General features: G+C 35.0%; 1 protein-coding gene across 7 annotated transcripts in view; it reads right to left on the bottom strand.

The window, feature by feature from the left end:
• The window catches only part of LOC135835905 (guanine nucleotide-binding protein G(q) subunit alpha), a 49,323-nt gene extending 25,847 nt beyond the window's left edge, over window positions 1-23,476 (bottom strand). For 3 of the 7 annotated variants that reach the window (XM_065350397.1, XM_065350399.1, XM_065350398.1), the window contains exon 1: window positions 22,689-23,472. In XM_065350397.1, the coding sequence (XP_065206469.1) occupies window positions 22,689-22,806 (118 nt within the window). In that variant the 5' untranslated portion in view covers window positions 22,807-23,472. Of the gene's footprint in view, window positions 1-22,688 lie in introns of all 7 variants that reach the window. The other 4 variants (XM_065350403.1, XM_065350402.1, XM_065350404.1 and 1 more) reach the window with 3 other exon arrangements.
• Window positions 23,477-24,905: the final 1,429 nt, after the last annotated feature.

Here is a 24,905-nt window from a genome sequence, read left to right as displayed (position 1 = left end):
ATTCTTATTTTTTTTAACCTTCATAGAATCAGGGACATTATTTAAAAACTTGATCTGGAAAAATTGCAACCCTAGAACTTGAAATGTAGCAATTTACAATTCGTGCCATTCCAAACTTCCATTTTTATAGAATACATTATCACATGGATTTTCCAAGACAGGTATTCGTATCTTCAAAATATTATCGTCAGTGTTCTTGTTCAAAAAATTGTAAAAATATGCACAGAAATAGTAATGGTACGCTACTACGGTCACGTTCACTGATAATTTTCTGAAAAAACTGTCACATGTTGTATTCTTCATAGAGGATCACTCAAAATCAATCGGTAATGAGTAATCGAACGTGCATTACCCGTGAATCTGTGGGTGGATCGTGATACATTTTTTTTCATTTCATTCGTAAACATCCGACATTTTGGAAAAAGATATAAATAAACACGATATTCGATCAAAAAAATGTTGTGAATTCATTTTTAGAAAAATGACATAATTCTGAAAAATACCGCGATCACAACAACATGACGAGACAAATTTTTCTAAAAAATTCAAAAAATGACATTTTTTCGTTCTATAATCGAATTATTCATCAGTATCATCATCAATGAGCGTATTCAGCTCCACGCGTTCGTTGAAAAACAATTAGCCCGTGAGCGGGGGGGGGGATATCGCGCCATTCGTATGAGTATCATTTCCCAATCCCATTCTCACACCTACGGAATGAGATCAGGATCGCATACAGTTCGAATGCTCCAAAGCGGTACGATAAGTTAACTTAATTAACAAAAAATAAATAAACGAATAAAATGGAAAAAATCGAAGCAATACAACGTCGACGGCCACATTTGAAATCCTAGAAAATCGTCTCTATTTTTAAACGAGCGAATTTCGTCAATATAATGAATCGAGCCTCCAATCATGACATTGATTCTTGATTTTAAATCTCGTTAGCAAGGCAAATGTCAACATTTTTACGGTTTCCTCGCCATTTATACCTATTGTCCGAAAGGTGGTCGTCAGAATGCGTATAAAATATTCGCCTTGAATACGTATTAACCTGCTTTCCCTCCTAAACTTATGTAGTATCTGAAAATGGCCCGTACAATGTAAAACCTCGTGATTACAATCGCTTCTTTTGTACTTACATGAGGTACCTATAATAATGATCCTTACAAACATGTATGTAATGCACATTATACATCAGATACCTATTAGCTACGTTAAAGCTTGTCTCCATTGACTTATCAGTTAGTTAGTCGTTATCTTCGTTAAATTGTGTTAAGCATATAGAAACGCTCAATCGCTCACTCTTTTCCTATTTGAAGGAGAAACTCTCGCTTGAATTATTTCGATCGCACAATTTTAACCGAATCGATCAAGTTGAAATTTCAAATTTTTTTTCAACGCATCACACGATTTTTTCGAAACAAACTGCTTTCTGAATTTGATTCATAGGTGCCTTTCTAACCGTTAATTTTCTTTAAAATGAATTACCGGGGAAACATTATGTGATAGAATCAAAAAAATATATAGATATTTGAAGAACTCTGCGATCGAGAGTTGATGGAAATCGATACTTCACGTCTTCACGCCATATTTTCACGAATTTCTCAGAGATATTTAAAATAGCAAAAGGAGGTGCGGTAAAAACGGCACAGAAGGATCGTATCCAAAAATAATATGGATCTATTCTTGGAAATCTAATAAACGATGCGTCACACGATTAGTACTGGATCCGTGCAAATGCTCGAGGCGCAAATGCGCGCAAAATGAGAAATTCCCAACAACAAAAAAATCATGTGACACCTTTAAATACTCGTCTCGTAACACTGATCAATAACGTTGCTGAATTTTGGCCACATGGATAGAATTTGTTTAAATAAACTTTTTTGACTTTTTTTTGCAGAATTTTCTATCAACTGACGAATTTTTTAATAATTCCAAGATAAAAGTCAGATTGAAAAGAATGTTGTTAGATTTTTCATGCAATTTCCAACATTTTGCACTCCAATTAATTATGTTTTAGGTGTCTTTTTTTGACAACACTGCACACGACATTTTCAGGTAGTTTTTTTTCAGTATTTTTACCATATTTACGGGATTTTGAGGGAAGGCACACAAGTGAGAAGATTCAGAGAAGTTGAGTCTAAAAATTAATCCAATATTTGAACTCACAAGGGAACTCATCGACTCTGGAATCTTCGATTGGAACGAAACTTACAATTAGATAGGTCGAAAGAGAACCTCAAAAAAGTCCCATCGTCCATTTTCAGAGGCTGAATTCGACTTGCTGATTTTTTGGCGAATTTTTGAAGTTTTTGTTTTACAGGTAATAATGCAATCTTATATTTTATTATGATCGCTAACTCAAGAAATTGCGATTTCTCCTCGCAATTATATGAACTTCAGCAGCTGAAATTTTGGCCAAATGGTGTGTGTTTGGTACCTGATTGACTGATACCATCATCGGCCGAATTTCGGATTCCGGCCAGGGTGGCAAATATTCAGAACAGTAACTTCGTCTAATCTAGAATTGGCCATTTTACGTTTTTTCATTCAACTTCTCGATTTCTTATGCTTTTCTTTCGACTACCCTTCCTATAAATCTCCTCTCTCCACAAGACCTCCGCATCCATTTTTTTAATCGAGTGATCGAACACCATCTAGCACAATTTGCACCTTATTAATTCCGGACAGGGGTGGACGTTGAACTCTTTGGTTGAATCATATACGTCTTTTGTTTCCCAGCTCTGATGCTTGATCAGGATTAGTGACTCCAAATTCTAATAACATCTGGGAATTCCATTATATATGTAATGTGTTTGATCGAACTCCAGATTCATAATTAAAAAGCAATTGTGGACTAGTTCATTTTCAAAATTCTTCTTTTTTCAACTCTGATTTTAGAAATCCGTTCCTTTTCTCACAAGCAACCTACGAAGTTGAAGATTTACGTACGAAGGTATCAACTCAAAACACGAGTAGGTATGTAGTATGTACATCTCGAAATTTCAGAAAATGAGTAAAATCAAAACCAATCAATTTTTTACACTTCACCCTAATGTACATCTGCATTGGAGTCAGATTGAACCTGTGTATTATACATATGGAATAGCATTTCAAAATCCTGTTTTACTGTTTCGGAAACTGGTTTCAGTTTTATAAATACTTCTTCGAGTTGCCGTAGTTACTTGTTTTTGGATTTTTCTCTCTCTCTTTCTCTCTCGTTCTCGTGAAGATTTGATGATGGAATATAATTTGAACGTTTATCGCTCGCGACTCGAGAGTCGGATGGCAAAAGCGATATTGATGATGATGAGCGACCGCTGTGCGGCACATTTGGCACGTTCTGAAAATGCTCGACTCGTCGTCTCCATCTGACTATATTATCGTGGTTCTCTTCGCGCGTTCGATGGACGATGCGCAGCGTGAGCTGGAGAAAAAATATGCAATACGACTGAGGAGGGTTACATAAGTGATACGAAAATTTCACCGGCTCGATTGTACTACTAAAGACCAACCAAGACAACGAGTTGAGCAGATCAACAATGGTGCATCAGCACAAGTCGAATGTCGAATCGCCGATTTGCCGGTATTGGTGGCAGCCGCAGTGGAATCTGCGAGTGTGTTTGTACATGGTAATTCGATACTCATGATGATGAAGTTGAAGGGTACTGTTTGTTGTATGCATGTCTACGGAGAATGTGCAAATTTTACGGCGGCGCGACGCGAAGCAAGGCGTAGACGAGGCAAGGTGCCTGCCCAGGGAAGGGGCTAAACGTGTACCAGATTAATATCTCGACTTGGAGAATTTTGCGTTCGAGGTTTTTGCAACGCGCCATACACATAGTATCAAATATGATCGGTATGGGACGAGACACACGGAACTGTACACATAGAGCTCGATCCGCGAATACAGACCTGGTCGCCTGTCGCCGGCCGCCGCGTCAGAGCCGGTGTCGTCGTACCTGTTCGAATGTTTCATTAGGTAATTAAATACACATGTGTATTGAATGCAGCAGAGACGAGTAGCGGAGTGAAGGGAAAAACCAACGGTGACTGCGGTCGGCTTTTTTTTTAATAACGTAATGCTCGAATGTGCTTTTTCGTGACCGTTTTTTGTCTATTTTTTTTTTTTTGGATTCATTTTTATTTCTATGGCAGACTCGCGTGAATTGTGAAAAAATATTCTAGATCGATAGAACGCTTATTAAAATGAAAACGAGAGTCACAAGTAATTTAATAAAACGCCTAAGTGTAGCGTGTGGCACAAGTAGTACATGTGTTTTGCTACAGTAAATTGGTGTTGTAAGTGGAGATTATCATAAGGTTTCTCTACAAGAGGATTAAATGAAATGGAGGTTTTTTTTTTAAGCGAGTCTCCCCATTTACGTATTTGTAAAACAACTTGAAAATGTAATTCGTGAAAATTTTGCTGGGATATTTCCATCATGTTATTTGTAAAGTTGATCAGGGCTCGTACTCAATCCCCCCCCCCTTAAAAAAAATCAACAAAACGCGTGCAAAACATTTTAATGTGAGAAAAAAAATCATAAAAAAAACCAGAACATTATGAAATGAACTGTTGTGGTTTTTAATTTTGAAAAGTTGAACTATTTTAAAACTTTTTGACAGAAACGCGAGACTTTTCGACGATTTTTAGCAACAAATTGAGGATGTTTGCAATTTTTGACCGAAACCCCAATTTTTTGGAAAAATAAAACGAGACTAACAATTCTAATAAAAGAATTGAAAACATTTTTGAAAAAAGTAAGACTTTGACATTTTTGCAATAAAAGATTAGTTTTAGAAATTCTGTTAAAAAGCGAGAATTTTTTACAATTTTTACAGCAAAAAGCAAGACTTTGACGATTCTAGCAAAAAACAACACTTTTTGGGAATTATTGGCAAAAAAGTGAAATGGAAAAAAATTGATGAAAAATGACAATTTTTGCGACATTCGAAAATTCAAACATTTACCCATCTGTGATAAAAATTGTGGCCACTAAAAATCATTTTTACTATTTTTAATTTTTTTTTTGAAAAAAAAGTTCAAAATCGACGTTTTCGAAAAAGTGCAGGTAATATGGGGTACCAATAAAAACTACAATAAAATGACTTTTAAACAGCCAAAAAAATTTTTTTTCCAGTTTTTACCTACATTACATTCATGTCACGCACAAACCGTGGTTTGCAATGATTTTTTCCATAATTTTTTGATTTTTCGAAAAAATTGTTGAAAATTTACCAAAAAATGGCAGATAACACGAAGTATTTGTAAAAATGAAAATAAACGAATAAAACAAACAGGAAAAATTATTTTTATTCATCATTTTTACACTTGTTAGTCTTTTGGTTCTTTTTTAGGCATTTTTGGTTCAGAATATGTCAAAAATCTGCGAAAAAACAAGGTACTCCCTATTACCAGCATGTGAAAATTTTAACGCCAAAAATGTTCTAATTTTTTTTTAAATTCAGAAAAACGACTCACTGAAAAAGTAAAGGATGAAATAGGTAAATAGTAAAATCATGGCTCTTTCCGGCACTCTACTTGAAATTTCAAAAAAATATGTATTTTTCGCGAAAATGTTCAAAAAACTTGACGTATCTGTTTTGGGGTTGCATGAAAAAGTCACCACCGACGAATAAAAAAGAGTACACGTGACCAATCGCTTCCGGGTCTGATCAGATCATCTTAGAATCATTTAAAAACACTCCTTAAATTTTTTCCTGTTGGATAGCACCCATAGAATACGAAAAAAGCGGGTACCCCATATTACCTGCTTTTACCCTATTAAAAGAAAAAATCACCAATTTTTGTGAATTATTCATTTCAACGTCATAGAAATTCGTCTCTTCGACAGTCAACGACATACACAATAATCGAATTTTCCGAGAAGACCAATCGACACCAGAAACCTAAATACAAAATATTACGAAAAAAAATCTAAAAATCCGCGACGATAAAAATCTACTAAGGTCAACAACAGGAAGTAAAATCCGGTTCATTTGAATGACTTTCGAGCGTATATAATTCTCTTTCGCTCTCCGCAATGCACTCGCATCGACATCGCATCTCGCGGAATACGCGTATTTTAATTCTTTTTTTTTTCTTTATTCATCGGTTACGAAAGTGAAATGGAATTTGAGAAATTTTTTTACGATTAGGTAAGTGGCATGGTACACGGTACATGGTACATATTATCGTCGTAATGACGAGACAAGAATTCATTTCGGCCATCCGACTGACTGACTATGAGTGAAGCGATTCTCACTCTCAGCACGAGCTCTAACCCTCGCCGCATCATGTCTGTCTCCCTCCCTTCTGATTTTCGAACAATTGCGAATCGTCTTCGTCAGGGTTAAACGACACGAAAAACCTGAATTAAAACATTCCAAAAATGGCAAAATTTTTCCCTATTTGATTTTAAAAACCCTGCTTCCTTTACCTATACACCAATCTACGAGCTGGGTAGATTGTTTGGTAACCCGTTTTATGAAGAAAATTTATTCGCCAATATTTCATATTCGTTTCGAAACAATATTCTTGAAAACTTTTTACCAACAAGTCGAATATTATATTGCGATATACGCGGTAATATCACATAATTTAAAAGAGAATGAAAAAATAAAAGTTGAAAATATGTCTAACAATCCAGCGTCTCTTCCTTTTTTCCCTTTCGAGTTGTAATCGATACCCTTACGGGACGAGGTTTACAGCAAATCTAATTCTGCAGCGTGATACGTATGAAATAAAAGTCTATAGTCTTTTCGATTTACTTCGGCTAAAACGTAAATTGGCAATTAGACCGCGGAAGGAGAAAGAGGGCAAACTGTCGATAGTCAAGATGTACACAAAATTATAAAGTATCACAGAAAGGATGATCACCAGACTGAACGTAATCATCGATAAGAAAAAAATTGGATTTCTCTCCGAGGAGAAAAATCAAATTTTTCACGAGGTCAATTTCAACCATTTTCTTTCCCGCCCCACCACCTACTACAAAATGCAACGATTATTTATATATAAACGAATCACAATCTCCACTTTTTAAAATCTCAAAACTAAAAACAATCCAAGGATGTGAAAATTTTCTTTTCAAATCTTCGTAAAAATTGGACTTATTTTTGCACTGAAGAATTTTCCTCATAAAGCTGGGTGGGTTCTTACAAATTTTCTTTGTCGGGCGCGAAGAGATAAAAGTGACAAATCAAAAATAATATATTCTGCGAGATTTTGTTGATTTCTATAGAACAGCTGAAAATCAGATCGACTTACTTGAAAGAAGAAGCGAGTCTAGGGCCCTATTTTAGGACTTCGGTCGGACATTTAGAATGTCTTCGTACTCATGCAAATTTCAGTCAAAAATTTCACCAAAATGTAAGAAATAATAGGTACTTTTTTACAATGTGCTGTGCTCGTATCTACGGAGTTCAAAATTCTTTTTACACGATACAACATCGCGTGAAGGGATTTGCTCGTTCTTCTCTAGGGTTTCAATTGAACACCCAGAAGAGTGAGTAATTATGTGGAAGTTCCTTGCATCAATTCCAAGATCAGGGAACCTTATGATGACCGCGTGTTTTGTTCGTGTTAATATAATTTTTCTCAAAAAAATTAATTAATAAAATGAAAAAATACTTAGCATTGTTGATTTTAAGAGGAAAATGGATGAAATAAAGATAACATATTTCCATAGAAAAATGCAGCTGCATTTGAAAAAAAAAAACAACGAAGAAACATCCACACGGACTCATTTGGAAGATATTTGATAGTAGCTATGAACTTTTCTTGTCACTCACCTGTTGAAAATTCATGAAGCAGTATTAACACCAATCAAACAGGTTTCCATTCTTTGAAAATCTGCGGGGGTGGGTCGTTGATTTAACGCGTTTTTTTATAAAAAAAAAACTCTTTAAAAATTTTAAAATAATGATGAAAAGTTGATCCTAGTCTTACAAAATTGTTGAAAGATTGAAGTGTGATCCTTTTGAAATTATCTCATTCGTCTTTTCAACGACAATATTTAATTATACAAATTTACTAATATGTACAGTGATTATATCTCAACATCTCACCCCTTTCGTGGCCCACAAAAAAGTTTTCGTTTTCGACAAGAATTCAACCGCTTATGCTCCCCTCTCCTCAAAAAAAATCTGCAACTGATTCGCATGAATTGAAAGATCCAATGTGCTGATTTTTTCCGCGATTGTACGACCTGTTGAATGGATGATGCGCTGCAGGATAAATACGTAATTCGTCCGTCATCGACTATTCTATAGAAGGGACCTCGCTGTGTTGAAGAAGTTTGCATAAATCGTATTTCCATCTAATTCTCTGCCTACCCTGTCCTCTTTCACATATCGTACACCTGTCAAAGAGTCACTTAACCCAAAAGGACTGACATATGTTTAAACTGACACCACTGTGGAAACCTCCGGGTTAACCCGGAGGTTTCCACAGTAGTGTCAGTATCCATTAACTTCCACCGGGAGTTTTCCACAGTTGTGTCAGTCCTGTTTGGGTCAATCTAGAGGGGGTTACTTCTCAATATATGATCCAATTGATCCATCCATTTCCATTTTTTCCTTCTAATTTCCTTGCCTACATCTCTTTATTGTTCTTCAATTTAAATTTGATACATTTTAATTTCACCCTGTCCCTTAATACATATTATTACATTCAAAACTGCTGTTCATATTTTATTTCAGGTGGTTCTGACCGCACTCAACGATTTTTTTTGTGAACTGTTCACGTTTTTCCCCTGTAAGTCGGTTCAAAAGTTTGAGCTTTCATCTTCTTTCACAACCACATAAAAAATTTGAAATTGGTATTTTCAGCAGATAACTAATTAAATCGGTCCTCTAGTGGAAAACTTCACGGGCTGCAGATTCGTTATCTTTATTTTTTTCATGAGATTTTTTGTTCGATCAATTCGGAAGTCATTTTTTAAATTGACGTTTCCTTATTTGGAATTTTTTTCGAAAAATGCTCGATTGACGCGGACAATTGATTTTCACTCCCAAAAAATTGGAAAAAATGTCCAATTAAAAACTGATTTTTTTATAAAACCCTTACGCACTTATGAAAATTTTTTAGAAATTTTCTCCCGATCAACGTAAAAAATCTCATTAGAATCACCCACTTATAATCTTCTGATGAGATTGACGAATAGACTTCTTTGAAAATTCATCGTCATCATCACTACACTTCAACATCTTCGCAGGTAAGTACCTATAATTTCCTGACGAGAAAAATTAATTCAATTTTTCTATTTCATCACACATCAAAAAAAACCATTAAATAAGGTACAATAGACTCTCACAATAATTCTAAGAAAACACGAGTGAAGTGTTTTCAAGCTCAAGCAGCGATAACACACCTTATGGTGACTTACGAAGCACTCTCCCCTCTTTCTCTACTGGTTTCTTGCATTTAGTGAGATTTTGAGCAATTCATTTAAAAGCAAATTTAAACTATGTACCTAAATTAAAAATTGTCACTTTTTTTATCTCTCTTTGAAGTAAGTATTTTATGAAAAACTATGTATGAGAAATTGAGGAGCTATGCAATCGCCAATATCGGATCAATAATTCTTCGCGTAGGATTTATTTGGGAATTCTCATTTCTCCGAAGGGAGGAAGAATTATTCAGAATAGCTGAAAAATGAATCATACATGTATCACTCGAATTGATACCCATCAAAACTAGATCATTTTTCTACTGAATAATTCACTCTACCTACTTGATTTTTTCATTTCTATTTGTTTTTACTCGTCATTTATCATTTCACAACATGCACTCGAAACACTCACATTTATCACAGAATTATCACGTTTTGAACAATAAAACAAGAAGTAATAAGCAGTCAAGTGGATGATACATAGATTGGCTTAAATTCTCAACTAAACATCATGCATCGATAGTAATCTACTCTGCAATTGAAATTATTTTTTGTACACACTTCAAACAATCGCAAACAAAAAAATCAACTGATACCGAATAAAACAACGAAATGATAACAAAAATATCCCTCTAGACTTGTCAGAAAATAAATCACATCTTTCATTGTGTTTTAAAAAATTCCAAAAAAAAAATTCAACACACCTATAGTTCTCGGATTCCGGACGATTCGACCTCGCCGCAACAGGTTCGTCGCAATAACAATTAGAATTTTTCCCTATCATAAAGTGAAAAATCATCATTTGTCCGGCAGATTTATGATAAACGTCGACTTTTTAGAAATTCGACTTCGATAATTCCTAGAAAGAGTGTACCGCTGATTATTGAAATTAATCGGTAACGAAAATTATCTCCTCTTTTTTTTCACGCCGATATTGTACATAACGAGTAATTTATATCAATTTTTTTCACTTTTCTTCGAAAATATTTCCTTTTATCGTAAATTACAAACTGCGGCCTTAGATGCAGGAAATTCAACTCGATAAAAACGAATACCTACCAGATGAAACTGAATAATTTCTCCGATTCTATACTCGTACTTCGTATACATTTTCAACCATTCATCGAACTCATCCGCAGTTCAACCAACACCCTCATCCCGTTCATCCGACTCCGAAATATGTATTTCGAGAACCCACCACAAACACCTCCAGCTCCATTTTTGCATCCATGACTCGAAAGTCTATACGAATGCGTGAAAAAAATTTCAAGTTTCGCGACCAATTTATTTAACGACAATTATCGTATAATTTTTTTCTCCATTTTTCGTCTCAAATTACGACTAGAAATTGATCTCGCTATCCTCGTCTGGCTCGCTCTCATTCTATACGAATGCACACGCGATTATGTAATCATATCACGTCGAATTTGGAAATTATACCTACGAAAAATAATTCATTTTTAATGAACGCAACACGAATACGTGATCAACGACATATTTAAAAGTTGTATCCCTTAGGCAGCCAATGTTTCCGAAGGTTTTTTCTCCACAATTTACTATGTTGCTCTTTTATTACACATCTACATTATAATAATCCGAACGTGCAAAAAAATTGCAATTTTTTTACACTGATACAGAAACATGTGCCACTACCTCACGACTACGACGACGACGACGACGACGACAACGACGCCATCGTCATGAGTTTCTTCGTTACTTCGCGAGATTTTTCCAAGAAGCAAGTATAGCTTTAGACTATCCAAAGCCAAGGATTCATTTATTGTTATACAGACTTATGGTATTTTTACCGCGTGCGTTTTCCTCATTTCACATGATACGAAAAAAAAAAAATTATACATATAAATAAAAATTCTAAGAAATAATCGAGTTAATAGGGCGTTTTATGCACAACACAAGCCGCAAACAGTACATAAATCGTACATTTAACGTGTGTGCGACTGTGTGCGCGTCTTCCTGCCAATGTATGTATATGCAGTATGTACGGTTACTTGATAACACGATAAATTTTTCACCTGATAACGAAAATCCAATCGGCCGATTACGTAATTTTTTTTAAATAGGTAGGTAATAATTTTACTACAGGATGATTTCGCGTTTCCCCACCTCCATCTATTTCTCCTTCTCTTCCTCAACACGATTAGTTCTCTAGGTGATGACTGCGGCACGGTAGCAACATTGTAATCAGCGACGACGGCGATGATGAATAAATTTTTTTTCTCCTTCTTAACAAAATCATGTGGCACAACATACCGGCGATGACCCGTTTCCACCAACTCGTTATAATACGAATTTATCGTCGAAATTATTATCAGTTTTCTCTGCTCATTTCAAGGGTGATGTCTAATGTGCATTAGCAGAATTCATGATTGTGTACATAGACGTACACATACCGCGAACGTGGTACATGGACGAGAACGCAGACGACCGACGACGAATATGAATATGAATAAATAAAAATAAAATAATATACATGTAGGATAATCGAAGGCTGATTTCGAGTGTTTTCTGGTAGCAAAACTACTCAAAAAACGCGATAGCGAGTCGATTTCGTAAGTACTTTTTGTATGTATCTGACTAGTGAGCGGACATCGAAGTCTCTTTATCGAATCACCTTTGGGACTGAAGTGAAGTTTTTTTCAAGCGTTTTATTATCTTTCGATTTTTTTTTTAATTTCATAATTTTTTTTAGGAATGATGCAACACGATGCTCACAATGTCGATAGAAAAAGACGAACCGTTTCTTCTAGATCTTCAGCCCATTTTTCCTTCAAAAAATCAATAGTGCAGAAATATCGAACCACGGTGTCGGTGCTATTTATTCCAATTGAGCCAATTTTCGGCACAGATATGTCCTGTGCCTTGCTTTAGTCACATTTACCTGTTTTACTTGAGACATTTAAAAAAATTGTAAACATAAGAATGAAGCGAAAAACTTGTAGAAAACGTTAAGAATGTATCAGCATTTTATTAAAAATGAAAATATTATACAAGTTTGGTCCTCGTCAATTTTGTCGTAAATCCCTTCCCTCGAAATTTCGAGCATTTCATTTTTCAAGTCACCCCACGATCGAAATTCGCGACTTCTGTCAGAAGAAAAAAAAAATCGAAATGATCGTGGAATCTCTACAAAACGAATTTTAAAAAAATTTAGTCATATTTTAGTGGCGAGCCAAATGACTTGAAATCAACAACGGGGGGGGGGGGGTGTGTGGGGGTGCTTAGCAAAATTTCAAAGAAAAAGCACGACTTTTAGCAGCGAATTTTTAAAACACCTTTGGAATTTTTTAGAGGAAGGAAGGGGGGTAAAAATTTTACGTTTTCTATGATTTGCTTTTTTAATGTCTTCAAACATTTTGAGATTGAAGTGATTACATTAAGCTTAAAGTTTCAGTTCAGCTCAAAAATGTCGGCGATGGATTTGGAAGGAGGAAGAGGTGAAACTCAGCGTATGAACCGGCTTTCAGGTTTCCATTCAACCTTTAATTTTTTTTTTACAAAAATTATTAAAAAGGTGGAAAAAGTTACCTTGATGGTTTTTTTTTTTCGCTTTTTCTCTTGAAAGTCTGAGCGAAATGATCATTTAATGCGTCCAGATAGAGATAATCTGGTTCATTGAATACGAATTTGGAAACAATAGATAGGATTTTTGAGTTAAACACAAATTTATCTCTAAATCTGAAATGTCCAGATTTTTTTTCAATGTAACTTTTCAAAGCTTGCTTCATAATATTTTAAATAAGTTTTCAGATAAGGATTTTGATCTGTTGGCGTCAGGGAAATGAGGCAACTCGGGCCATTATTATTTTTCGGAGGTGCCCAGATGATATGTAATTTTTTCAATTATATTTTACTCCGTGAGTTTACACACAATACATGAAATTTCAAAAATCTCATCTAAAACGATAAACACGTACTATATCTAATCTATTGATAAGGATTAGGTAGCGTCACAGGTGACACAAACATAGTTTTTAGAATTAAGCTGGCATCATTAATTGTATATAGGTGTGATGGCATTATAAATAAAACTAGGTGGTGTCAAATATTTATGCACAAATGACATTGACACTGAGCTGAAATTAGCGTCATATATGACATCAACCTTATGCGTTTCATCTGCGATACCACTTAATCTGAATAACGTCAATATTTTTTCAACTAATCAGGCATTCAGTGTGATTTTTCACCTTATTTTCCGACCTGGAGATAACGAATATGAGAGGATCAAAATCAACAGGTGAAAATTTCAAATTTTTATGTTTCAATCTGAATAATCGAATATCTAATAAATTATGTAGACGAATCAATAAAATTGTGAAAAAAATCTGTTTTCAAAAGTTTTTGGACTTAATCAATTTTTTCAATCCGTCTTTCTTCTTACACGTCATGGAATCTCAAACTCCTCATTAGATATATGTATCTTCAATTTCAAAAGAAAATTGAGTAATTCATATCGTTTAGAAAAGCATCGCACGCGAGTGCATCAAAATTAAACCTTCCTTTGACCCTCGAAAGCAGTCATTCTCTTACATGAATAAATCCAGGGTTATTTTGATTCCTTTGAAAATGTGATCAATTCGATTCATTCAACATAATTAGAGCTCGGTCATAAAATTATTTATTCAATGGGAGAAATCATCTACTTCAAAAATGAAAATAAACTTTTTTCTCTTCCGGAGAAACATTGTAAAAATAATGAAATTTTAGCATATTCTCGTATAAAAGTAGTGGAATATGTGAAAATATTCTTCAAAAAAGGTGAAAAACATATGAAATATGTAAAAATATGCGAAAACCACCAAGCTCGAAACATAATCCTATAGCTCTACAATTTTCATCTCAATTTTTTAGGAAAATAATTTGTTTCAGCAATACATTTTGAAAGAAACAATTTTACAGAGTTCACAGACCCAAACACCAGAATACCTTAAAGGATATTTTCTAAAACTGCGCAAATAATGAATCATACTTTGCAGGAAAATAAATCATCATTAGTTGATAAGCAGATACTTATCATTACGATATCTTCTGGATTAAATAATTTCATAATTTTCAAAATTTTTGAAAAATTCATTTTAAAAATGCTTGTGACACAGCTTCTCTAACATAGCTCCTCAACTACTTCGTCTCCCCCTCCAAAAAAAAAAGAAGAAAAAAACGATTACCAACGACTTTTCATCTTTACACTCCTGTTTTCAAAATTGAATCAAAATGAAAAAAAAAAAAAAAAAAAAAAATGAAAAAAACATTCCACTAACCCACAACATATAGATTACGAACTCGAGCAATCATCAAGTAACTTCAACAAGAGTATGTCTAAAGGTACACCAGAGGCGAGGGCAAAAGAAAAAAAAAAGAAATACCCGTCGACGACGACAAATAACCGAGTGTATAAATCGATCAGCAGTCCATGTAGCTAGAAAAAAAAAGGAAGAAAAAGGAGAAGCGACGAAAAAAAAGCTTCACACCGATGCTGCGATGGCCTTTGTATATGGGCCAATTGAAATGGCTGATGGAATGTGAAGTAGAGGAAAAAAATTCCAACCACGAATTGAGAAAATACCGGGTAAACGTGGAAACTGCACAATATTCGGCTCACAGCGAGACGACGACGCACTAGGCGAGGGGCGAGCGAGGCGGAGGGGCTCGAAAACGAGGGCACGCAGGGGGATAAAAATGACACGCCGCGCGACACCGCCGCCTATTGCAAAAACACCTCGCAAAACTCTCACCCAAAGCAAACAACAATCTACCGACTACAACCGTCGCCGTCCTATACTCTGTAGTCTATATATACGAATAGAGAGAAGGAAATCATTTATTAAAATTAATGCAATTCCGAAATATCTCGTTTTAGTATTTCACACAACGTCGTCGATGGTGGCGAAGGCGAATTGGTCGCTGATGCTGATGGAACGAGCGTAGGTCGATGTACGAGTACGAGTACGGGTGCGTGTGAGCCAGCGGCATATGTGAGAGTAAAGACGAAGAAGATGCATGATTTTGGCTGGAAATACAATACCATAGTATGCCACAAACATACCGCAGAGAGGGGCCTTGCAATTTTCGAATAAATCCGAAAGTATTCTATTTGGACTCAAAATCTTCAAAAGAATTGGTCATTTCCATCTATAATATTAAAGAAGAGCAGAGATGTATGGAGTTGGCATATAGACGTTCGAAGTTCTCAAATTCGATCAAATTTCACAAATGAGAAATTTCATTCTCCATGATTTTGTTCGTCTTCATTTTTTTTGGAAAAATCCTTTGGTGTTTCTCGAAAATTAATTTTTGTTGTAGAAAAATTTGAAGTTTCACCGCAAAAATCGGTTTTTGAGACATAATGAAGGCTCTATAAAAAAACGAAAAGAAACAGAATCATGGAACATACAATTTTTCAACAGCATAGAGTGGTATTAATTTTTTTCCAAGAAACTGTTTTTGAGATATTTTGAGCATCAAGAAGTTCAAAAACAATCGGTCGTTCACAGAGAATAATAAAATTTGATTTTTCAAAAGAGAAACAAAAATGCAATAGGCCTTCTTAACCTAGAATCCCATGGGTGTCCACTAAAGACGATTTCTCGTCTCTCTCGCATCGATGTCAACCCGATATGCTATGACATGTAATCACAGATGCTCATTAAAAAAAAAAAATCAAAACACAGAATTTTCAAGATGAATGCAAATACATTCCAGCAGGAGTTCGTCAAATTCTGGATGTTTGCAGGGCCTCCATCAATTCATTTACAGGAGCTATCGAGATAGTTAATTTAATATTTTTGGGAATCCCTTGAATTAGTGAAAAATTACCTCTGTATTTCTGTGCAACACTAGGATGATTTCTAAAAGCCCAGTTTTTTTTTTCATTCCATCTGAAATTTTCTTTAAAATATTGTTTCTATTGCTACCCATTCAAAACCAATGAAATCGAGTTCTCAACCATCCCCTTTTACTTTTTTAGTTTTTTTTTATCCTCTGAAACATCCTGCCTCACAAAGTTTCCAGCAGATCAAAATTCATTTTCTTTGATATTTTTAGAAGACCTCCTTTCTTTTCCTCAAAAATTTAATGAAAATAAATGTACGAGATTAGCTATTTTTTCAAATATTTTCAAAATGCGGTTGTCTCCTTCAAATTACTTACGGGGGTGGTATTTTCAACTTGAAAGACAATATTCTACAATAATATTCATGCCAGCAGGAAAAAACACTACATACAACAAATTATTAAACCGGAATTAAGGCCCAATAATTTGAACTATGTATTTTCAAGTTTTTGGTAGCATTTTTTAAAACATCGCTGCATTTTTCACACATCAATCCAAATGAAAATAGATCTAGAATAATGAATTACATCAAAAATAAATCTCCGATAAACTTTTCAACTCAAGTTACGTGATTTTAGTCCAAATTTCAGATTTCTCAGAACTTTTAGCATACTATAGAACTTGATGAATACTCGGATGAATAATTCAGTACAGAGAACAGCGTGATTCCGATGAAAAATAGTTGCATCAAATTGAGTTTTCTGACTTTCCCTAAAAATATCTCAAAAACAAAACTTTATGGAAAACATGAATCAAACATGCATTTGTGAGAAATTTTATGCTACGGGAGCGCACTGGTTCATCAATTGGATTAACTCAAAATGTGTAAAGTTCTCAACAATTTATAGAACTTTTCTAGAAAAATAAAAATTTTAGAGAAACTTCAGGTAATAAGTTCTACAATATGTAGCATTATTTCAAAACTCCGGACTCCGCTGTTACATACATTCAAAATTTTCGTTCTCTTCATTCAATTTTCCTAAAAACTACACATTTTTAAGATGAAAAAGGACCACCTTACACGTAAAGCATCCCATGGTAACCACCATTTTGCACCAAGAGAGAATTTATAATAACACCAGCAAGAGGCAGAAGTTACGGAAATTTTAAGGAAAAAGTTATTTTAAAATTTGTTTCAGGTGAATTATTTTAAATTTTTCTGCAACAAAATAATCATGCCCATGAAACTAGTGGAATAAAAAAATTACAATGGGCTTAAAAAATCCATTAAAAACGTTTGAATATTCACACAGAGGCCTTCCCCCAACAAACAATCGCATTTTGCTGCACATTGAAAATTCAAATACCTGAAAATAAATCGCTTGAAAAACTCCAATCACATCCTATTTCAGTTCTCTTCATTTTTTCATGAACCTCTTCTAGTATTTAAAAAAATGAAATACAAAATCGTAACGGATGTGATTCGATTTCTTTCTATAGAATTGTATATTTTTTTTCTGAGACTCTGTTTCTAAGTTATACTCAATTAAAGTTGAAAAGTTCCATATGTACCTACATCGATCGTTTGGACTGGGAAATTTGAAATTTTTTCAGTTTCTCCATCACATAAAATCAATGTTTGGAAAAAAACCGCAGCTTCTACAGAAAAAATTGAAGAAAAACAAAAATGTTGAATATACGATTTCCCACCTGTAGATCGTCGGATCTTCTGAGATTTTCAAGGAGGGCGAGGGTGTCGAAAATAGCTTTACCATTTCCATATTATTAGTTTTGAAAAAAATTCAAATTTTCAATCTTTTGAAAATAACTTTTGTAAAAGAGGAGGAGAACACACGTCTTCTGCCCAAACGAAGCAATAGCGTGAGAAATTCTAAAAAGTCGGAATTAAGAATTTTGCAAAAATTGTACAAAGGGGGGCATAAAAATGAAAAACTTACAGTCTGATACAGGAAAAACAGAAAAGCAAACAAAAATAGAACATTAGAGCACACAAGCAAAAAGCAGGACAAAAAAAGGCTCGCAGGATTAGCAGAGCTGTTACGACACCCTGTTGAAGTTTTTTTCCCATAGATATTTTGAGAAGACAAATTCGAAGGCTCAGCTTCGCCTTCGTGTTACGATTCTTTACGGAAACCTCATAAATATGAGCCACCTTGAACTAAATGAACTATTTTCATACTCATGGTCCATTTAATTTCAGATAAATACACAAGCAACATTTTCATAGAACTATTTTGTTCGACTTCAACCATTCCACCAAAATCGGAACTAGAATATTGGAAAATCAGAAATTGTAAAAATGATTGCTCCTTCAAGCGTCGAGAAGGACATTTTAATTTGTATTCGTGCGAAGTTATCCATCTCATGAACCTGATCGTCAGGGCTTGGATATTTATGCTCGAGCATATAGTATTTTGTATGCAAAAGAGATAGGGCATTTTTCAATTCGTTATCTCCACGATCCATGAGATTTTCAATGAAATGAGCCTAATTTGTTAGAGCATATTTTTGCATATTTCACCTAAAGGAGCATAAAAATAAAGCATACTTACCTATTTAGGTTTTTTGAAGAGAATTTTTCACGTTATTTTTAGAGAATAAGTATTTTACGATTTTTTTTTTAGGAAATATTTCCCTATTAGAGAATAAGTATTTTACGATTTTTTAAGGAATATTTCGCTCAATTTCACACCTTTTTTTTTCTATCATAATTGGCTATTTTTATTTTTATTTTTTTGTAAAATTTGTAGAATTGGCGCTATTTTTTTCGACGCATAATTATGTATGCAAGTTTTCATCGTTTCAAGAATCGACTCATTCGTACCTACTTACTTCTTTTTTAGTTCATTTGTACATATTTTCAATCTTTGAGAATGGAATTAAAATTACCTTTTCGTAATTTTTACAAATTAAGTGTTCCTTACATTTCCAAAAATGGAGAAGTTTACATTTTTTGTAGTATTTCAAAATTGAAGTGGCCTGATGGAAAAGGGGTCTTTTCGGCCGGAGGCCCTTTTTCCGCACTTTGGTGTTTTGAGTTACTTGAAGTCTTGGCTACCTTAGGTGTGAGTTTCAGTTCATGATCTTGTTCCTAGAGCAAGCTACATGATGTTTTATTCATATCTCTTTGAATAAAACACCTCAATCGGCGTACCGCCATACCGATATGTACGTGTTACAGTTTCATAAAAATTGATCTGGAGGCGAAAGGAAGCTCCTACAAAAATTTCAAGTGAACAAAGTTGTAGAGAATTAAATTTCCAATCGACATAATGTCGTTAGTTTTTTTCTAAAATGCTTAGTTTTCGATTTAATCACGTTAAAAGATGAAGTTAATCAAAATCAAAATCAACTTATGGAAGGAGGGCCTCCGACGCGAGTTTTTGAATCTCATTTTTTTCGAAGATGTGGATAAATTATTTGGCAAGTGCTGGTCAATACTTGTTGCTGACACTTCAAATTGAAAAAAAAAAAAACACCTACCTCAAATCAATACGTTGAGTAGTTTTTAATTGGCAACAAAAGTAAAACTTTAAACGCGTTTTTCTCAAAACTTATGTTTTTCCGAGGGAGCCCTTCCTTCAATTTTATAATGAAATAAAACGCTCTGTTTTGCATTTTTGTTCGTGAATTCTTAGTACATATTACTATGTATTACACAACAATATAAATAAAATCGTCTAGGAATCATTTTTCCCTGTAAAACGACACCCATATCGTTGGGAATATTTTCCTAGAGGATATTTTATAGAGAATATTTTAAGCGAATATTCGTGGTTTTTTAGGGAAAGAAAATCCCAGTCCTGCTGATCGTACTCGCAACTTTCAATAATCAATACAGTAGCACTTTGTATACTTCTTTCATTCAATTCAAAATTTCACAAAAAATGTATATTTTCCTAGAATTTTAAAAAGTTGAAAATCGCAAAAAAAAATATAAGTTTCTGACTAATTCTTGATCTTCCTCAATGCACTTGGAAATATCATAATTTCGTAGAAATGTCTACAAATTAATCGAAAAATTCAACAAATTTTGACGACGCCACTCGACGGGTAGGGGGGAGGGGTGTCAAGCCCTGCGATTTTCACTACGATCTTACATCGTAATTAATTTCCCGACCTTTTTTCATTCATATTTTCCAACTTTGCAACTGAGAAAAAAAAAAGCTCAACAACGACCCACCCAACTACATGCGACTTCACACACTATGAGGAATTGTGGAATATATACCTACGTATATCACGTAGTACATATAAATACGACGATATGTACGTAACGTATATTTATCTGGAGCGTACGAATATACACTAGCTTATATGTACGTGTAGCATATACAGTACAACATGGAAAAGCGAACATCGGAGCAGAATCGTTTGTCGATATAAACGAATTATAAACGCGAGCCGTACAATGTAAATGAGTAAATGAATCTATGGCAAGAGAGAAGAACGAGCAGCACAAAGTCTTGTAAGAACAGCGCATGGCATTAAGGAGAGCAGCCGGCCGGCAAGCGCCAGCTTTACATTGTTAAAGTCAACTTTTGCCGCATGCACCGTTGCCGTTTATGAATGAATCGAGAGCTATTTAAGGATCCTTATTTAACAGTCCGCGCCTCACCACCGGGGTCACTGAAATATCGACTGGAGCAGTGGCGGCCCGCACTTTCCAAAACAACAGCTTTTCCAATATACCGCGCGTTACAACCTTAACCATTTCATTTGGCCGTATCGATGACCGAGCTACATATTACATACATACTACACACACACACACACACGCACAGATATACCAAGAATAAAATTCAATCAAACCTTTGCCTACATTGTCGGTAAAATTTTTTTTTACTGATGCGAGCCTCGTTCAACGGACGATGCTCGTTTCACCCTATACTTCGGCTTAACTGAATTTGGCACACGATTAATCAGATCGATCGAATATTCACGCCAGTCGCCGAATAATTGGCGAAGCGAATTTTTCACCACCATTTGCCTGGTCGTGATGATGAGAGTCGCCCATTTACGAGCTGCACCTGCGACAACGGCGACGACGACATCGAAGGCAATGATGTTTTCGCCGTCGAACGCGACCGATTGCGATTCGCGATTCGCCATGTACGTTGATTTTCGCGACGATCGCGTATCCGGGCGACCGACGCGTAATTACGGTAATTTCGCTAAATCAATCCACACAACAGGTAGATTTACTCGTCGGCGTACGAGTATATGGCCAATCAACGCCCACCTTCGACTAACCGGCGAAATATACGAATACGACGACCGAGTACAGGGAATTTTTTTTCTTTTTATGTACGTTGCTGCTCGCTGCTGTAGCCCATGTAACCGACGACGACGACCACGATTCTTGGCTTGGCTCGGCTAATTTAGATAAATACACAACTCGACTCGAATGGCTCGGGCTCGGGCTCGCAGCTCATGCTGCTGCATAAACCCAAACCAAACCGTGCAATCGAATAAACCAACCAAGGCGTTAGACGACTTATTACAGATAATGTAAATTAACGATTCGCTTTAATCGTCTTATCGCAATTAAATCCGCGTTTCTTTAATTAATATGATCTGGGTGTTGAAAAATCTACAATTATCGGCGACCAAATGACACATACATAACACGTTTTTTTTCTCTTCGTTTCGTTCCTTCTTCGCGTATGTATTCGGTTTCGGTTTCGCTTTTCGAACCAAAGAAAACACTCGACAAGTCGAGATACGAGTTATTTTGAGCGGCGCGGCGACCGGCGGCGACGTTCCATCGATTCTCGAGTACGCTCGTATCGAGATTATTCGATTTTTATCGATACACGACTCGTCCTCGTAGTCGTAGTCGTCGTCGTTCGAGTATCGAATTTCGAATACCGTCGTGTTCGGTTCGCAAATTCGGATATGGGCGATTCGCAACGTACGAAAGTGGTAATTTTCCCAGAACACACGATATGAGAGAGAGAGAATTTTCGAATCGATGAAAATGGTAGCTAAAATGTCTTACAAACTATTAGAGAAGAGATTATAGATATAAGACGAGTAATTATCGCACGGTTTAAAGTACGTTTCGAGAGATAACGTACACTATAATAAAAAAATACATATTTCATAAGAAGAACACTGAATCATCGTCGGCGCGGCCGGATTATCACACTACAACCTGTAGAAAGCCATCGTGTAGTAATTAGCGTTATTTTACGTACAAAAAATGTACCATCGGATCGCATTCGTATCGTATAAAATGTATTCATCGTATATGATACTGGTGTATTATGAAATGGTATTCAGGATGTAGCATTGTAGCTAGCTGGCTGCTGCCGATGATGATGATGATGATGAGGGGGTGATAAGAGCAAACCGAATATACTCGATTACATAAACACTCGTCGTCGTCGGAGATAACGAGGTGCGAATTTATGATTATGATACTGGTGCTAATGATTATTGGAATGATTAAGGTTGTATGTGTAGTAACTCACCTAATAAGAGGAGTTTAAGTTCTCGTCTGGCATCCCGTTTATCCCTCCGAAGTTGCCTTTCGATTTCTTGATTAATCCGTTTCTGTTCTTTCGCCTCTTCCGAGAGGCAACAAGCCATGTTTTGGCGTACTCCGGAGGGCCGCTAAGCCACTATTATCTACGACGAGCCGTTGTATGTGCCGTTTTGCTGGGGGCACCGAGACCCGCTGGATAAACACTGTGAGATCGCTCGACGCTCGGCGGCCGGATCGGATTCTTACGAATTCTGCTGCAGCATTGGCGTCGTGCGAAAAACTAGGAATAAAAATACCGATAAGAAGTCACACGCATTCACCAGTGCAGTGCACTTCCGGTAGTTCTAGTCTACACTAACACTAGGGTGTGGTGAGCAACAAACACGAATATATGAATCACTTCGACACTAAAACTATTTCAAGACCGCAAATTTAATAATATTAAGTCGTAGGTCACAGTATTCTATTCCTTTAACTTAATTTAAGAAGCCAATCATTACACTTCATGTATATACAGTGTTATGTACATATTAACAAGATTAAAAAAGTCAATATAAGAGGCGAGGGGAGCAATCGGAACGCGGCTAAATTTCAATACATGTTAACACCAAACACATTACTGACAAACCGTTCTCATTACACTGGTTCCAAATATTGCAAACGCGTACCAAATTAAATTCATAATGATCAAAGTTAAACACACACACGCAAAATAAAATCACCACCGCGGTACGTTTTCTACTCCAATTTATAAAACAAAATCATAAGAGACGACCTCCTTCAAACATGGCGGCGCGAAATTCACGCGGCAAAGTGCTCGAATAAATTATATTCGAATCAAAATTCACGTCATGATGGGAATAACCCTTTCGTTCGGTTTTTTCGACGGAATTTTCCAAATTTCGGAAATTTTTCGAGCTTTTTTTTCTCAATGTCGGATTTTGAATTTATTTCAATTATTTCCAAAAATTTCAATTCGATTTTATCATTCGTTTTGTCGTTTTGTAGCGGAATTAAATGTCGTTTCATTTCATAAACTGTTTGTTCTTCGATTTTTTTCACGATTTTTCAATTTTAAATTTTCCAGTTTTATAAAAAGTTGTCTCTTCTGGTCTACATTTTTGAATCGAAATAATAATTTAATTTGGACAAGGGACAACGCATACTTTGCTTTAAAAATTATTAAAAAATTTTATTCAAATAAGTACATTCAATCTTTATTCGAAGTCGAAACATTTACACATTTAGATACCACTTAGGCTTAAGGCAACTCAATCATTTTATTTATTTCTTTTTCTATCGTGCTGCATTTTTTATTTCGCTTCATTTTTTTGAAATTTGTAACGCATCAAAGGTTAATATTTTATCACTTCTTCAACACATATTACTTTATATCACCTTATTTCAAATTCGAAGAATAAATTAAATAATTAGTCGAGTAATGCGAACTTGAATAACGTTTTGTGATAGATTATGATTGGTTTTTTTCCACTCAAATTTACTAACAACACTATCGATTATTGAACACATTTTCATATAATTTAATTAAGCTGAACTATTTTTCTTTTTAAATAGGTATCAACAATTTTTTTCAAGACCGTAGCTTGTTGCTCCAGAAGGTAAACCATTCCTTTACGCTTACCTATGATTTTATTGCAAATCTTTTTTATTTTGTATTTTCATAAATTTAAACTTGAAATTAAAACTTTTTTTCATGAATTAATGCAGATATGAGATAATTAATGATGTTTTTTTTGTTTTTTTTTTTTGGCCAATTCAAATTTATATACCTACTTAACAAATTATTTTTGCATTTCAGAAGTCAACGATTTTGAATTTGAAATAAACGAAACAACGTGGTACTATTAGCTAGCCAAGTAATCAATATTTGATTTTTTCAATTTGAATTTTCTTAATTTGAGGAGGATATTCCATGGGCTATTTTTGTTGAGCCACTGAGAAGTGAAAGCCAGACGTGTAGAAAGCGGAGGTCATTCGCCCCTCTTCCCCTTGGCTCCTTTTTCCCACCTTCATGGAAATTTAGCTCATGAAAAAATATAATTAAGTACCTAACTTACAAATTCAGTTGAAAAAATTAAAAATTTTCAAAATATTTTTTAATACCTGCATGATTAATAATTCAGTTTTTCAGTATTCATAATATCAAAATTTTTATTTTTCGAGCTCTCCAGGTTCCTGTAAA

Source organism: Planococcus citri, chromosome 2, assembly GCF_950023065.1.
Source record: "Planococcus citri chromosome 2, ihPlaCitr1.1, whole genome shotgun sequence".
NCBI classification, from domain to species: Eukaryota; Metazoa; Arthropoda; class Insecta; order Hemiptera; family Pseudococcidae; genus Planococcus; species Planococcus citri.
The sequence above is the reverse complement of the archived record's forward strand: the minus strand, read 5'-3'. Positions and strand labels throughout refer to the sequence as shown.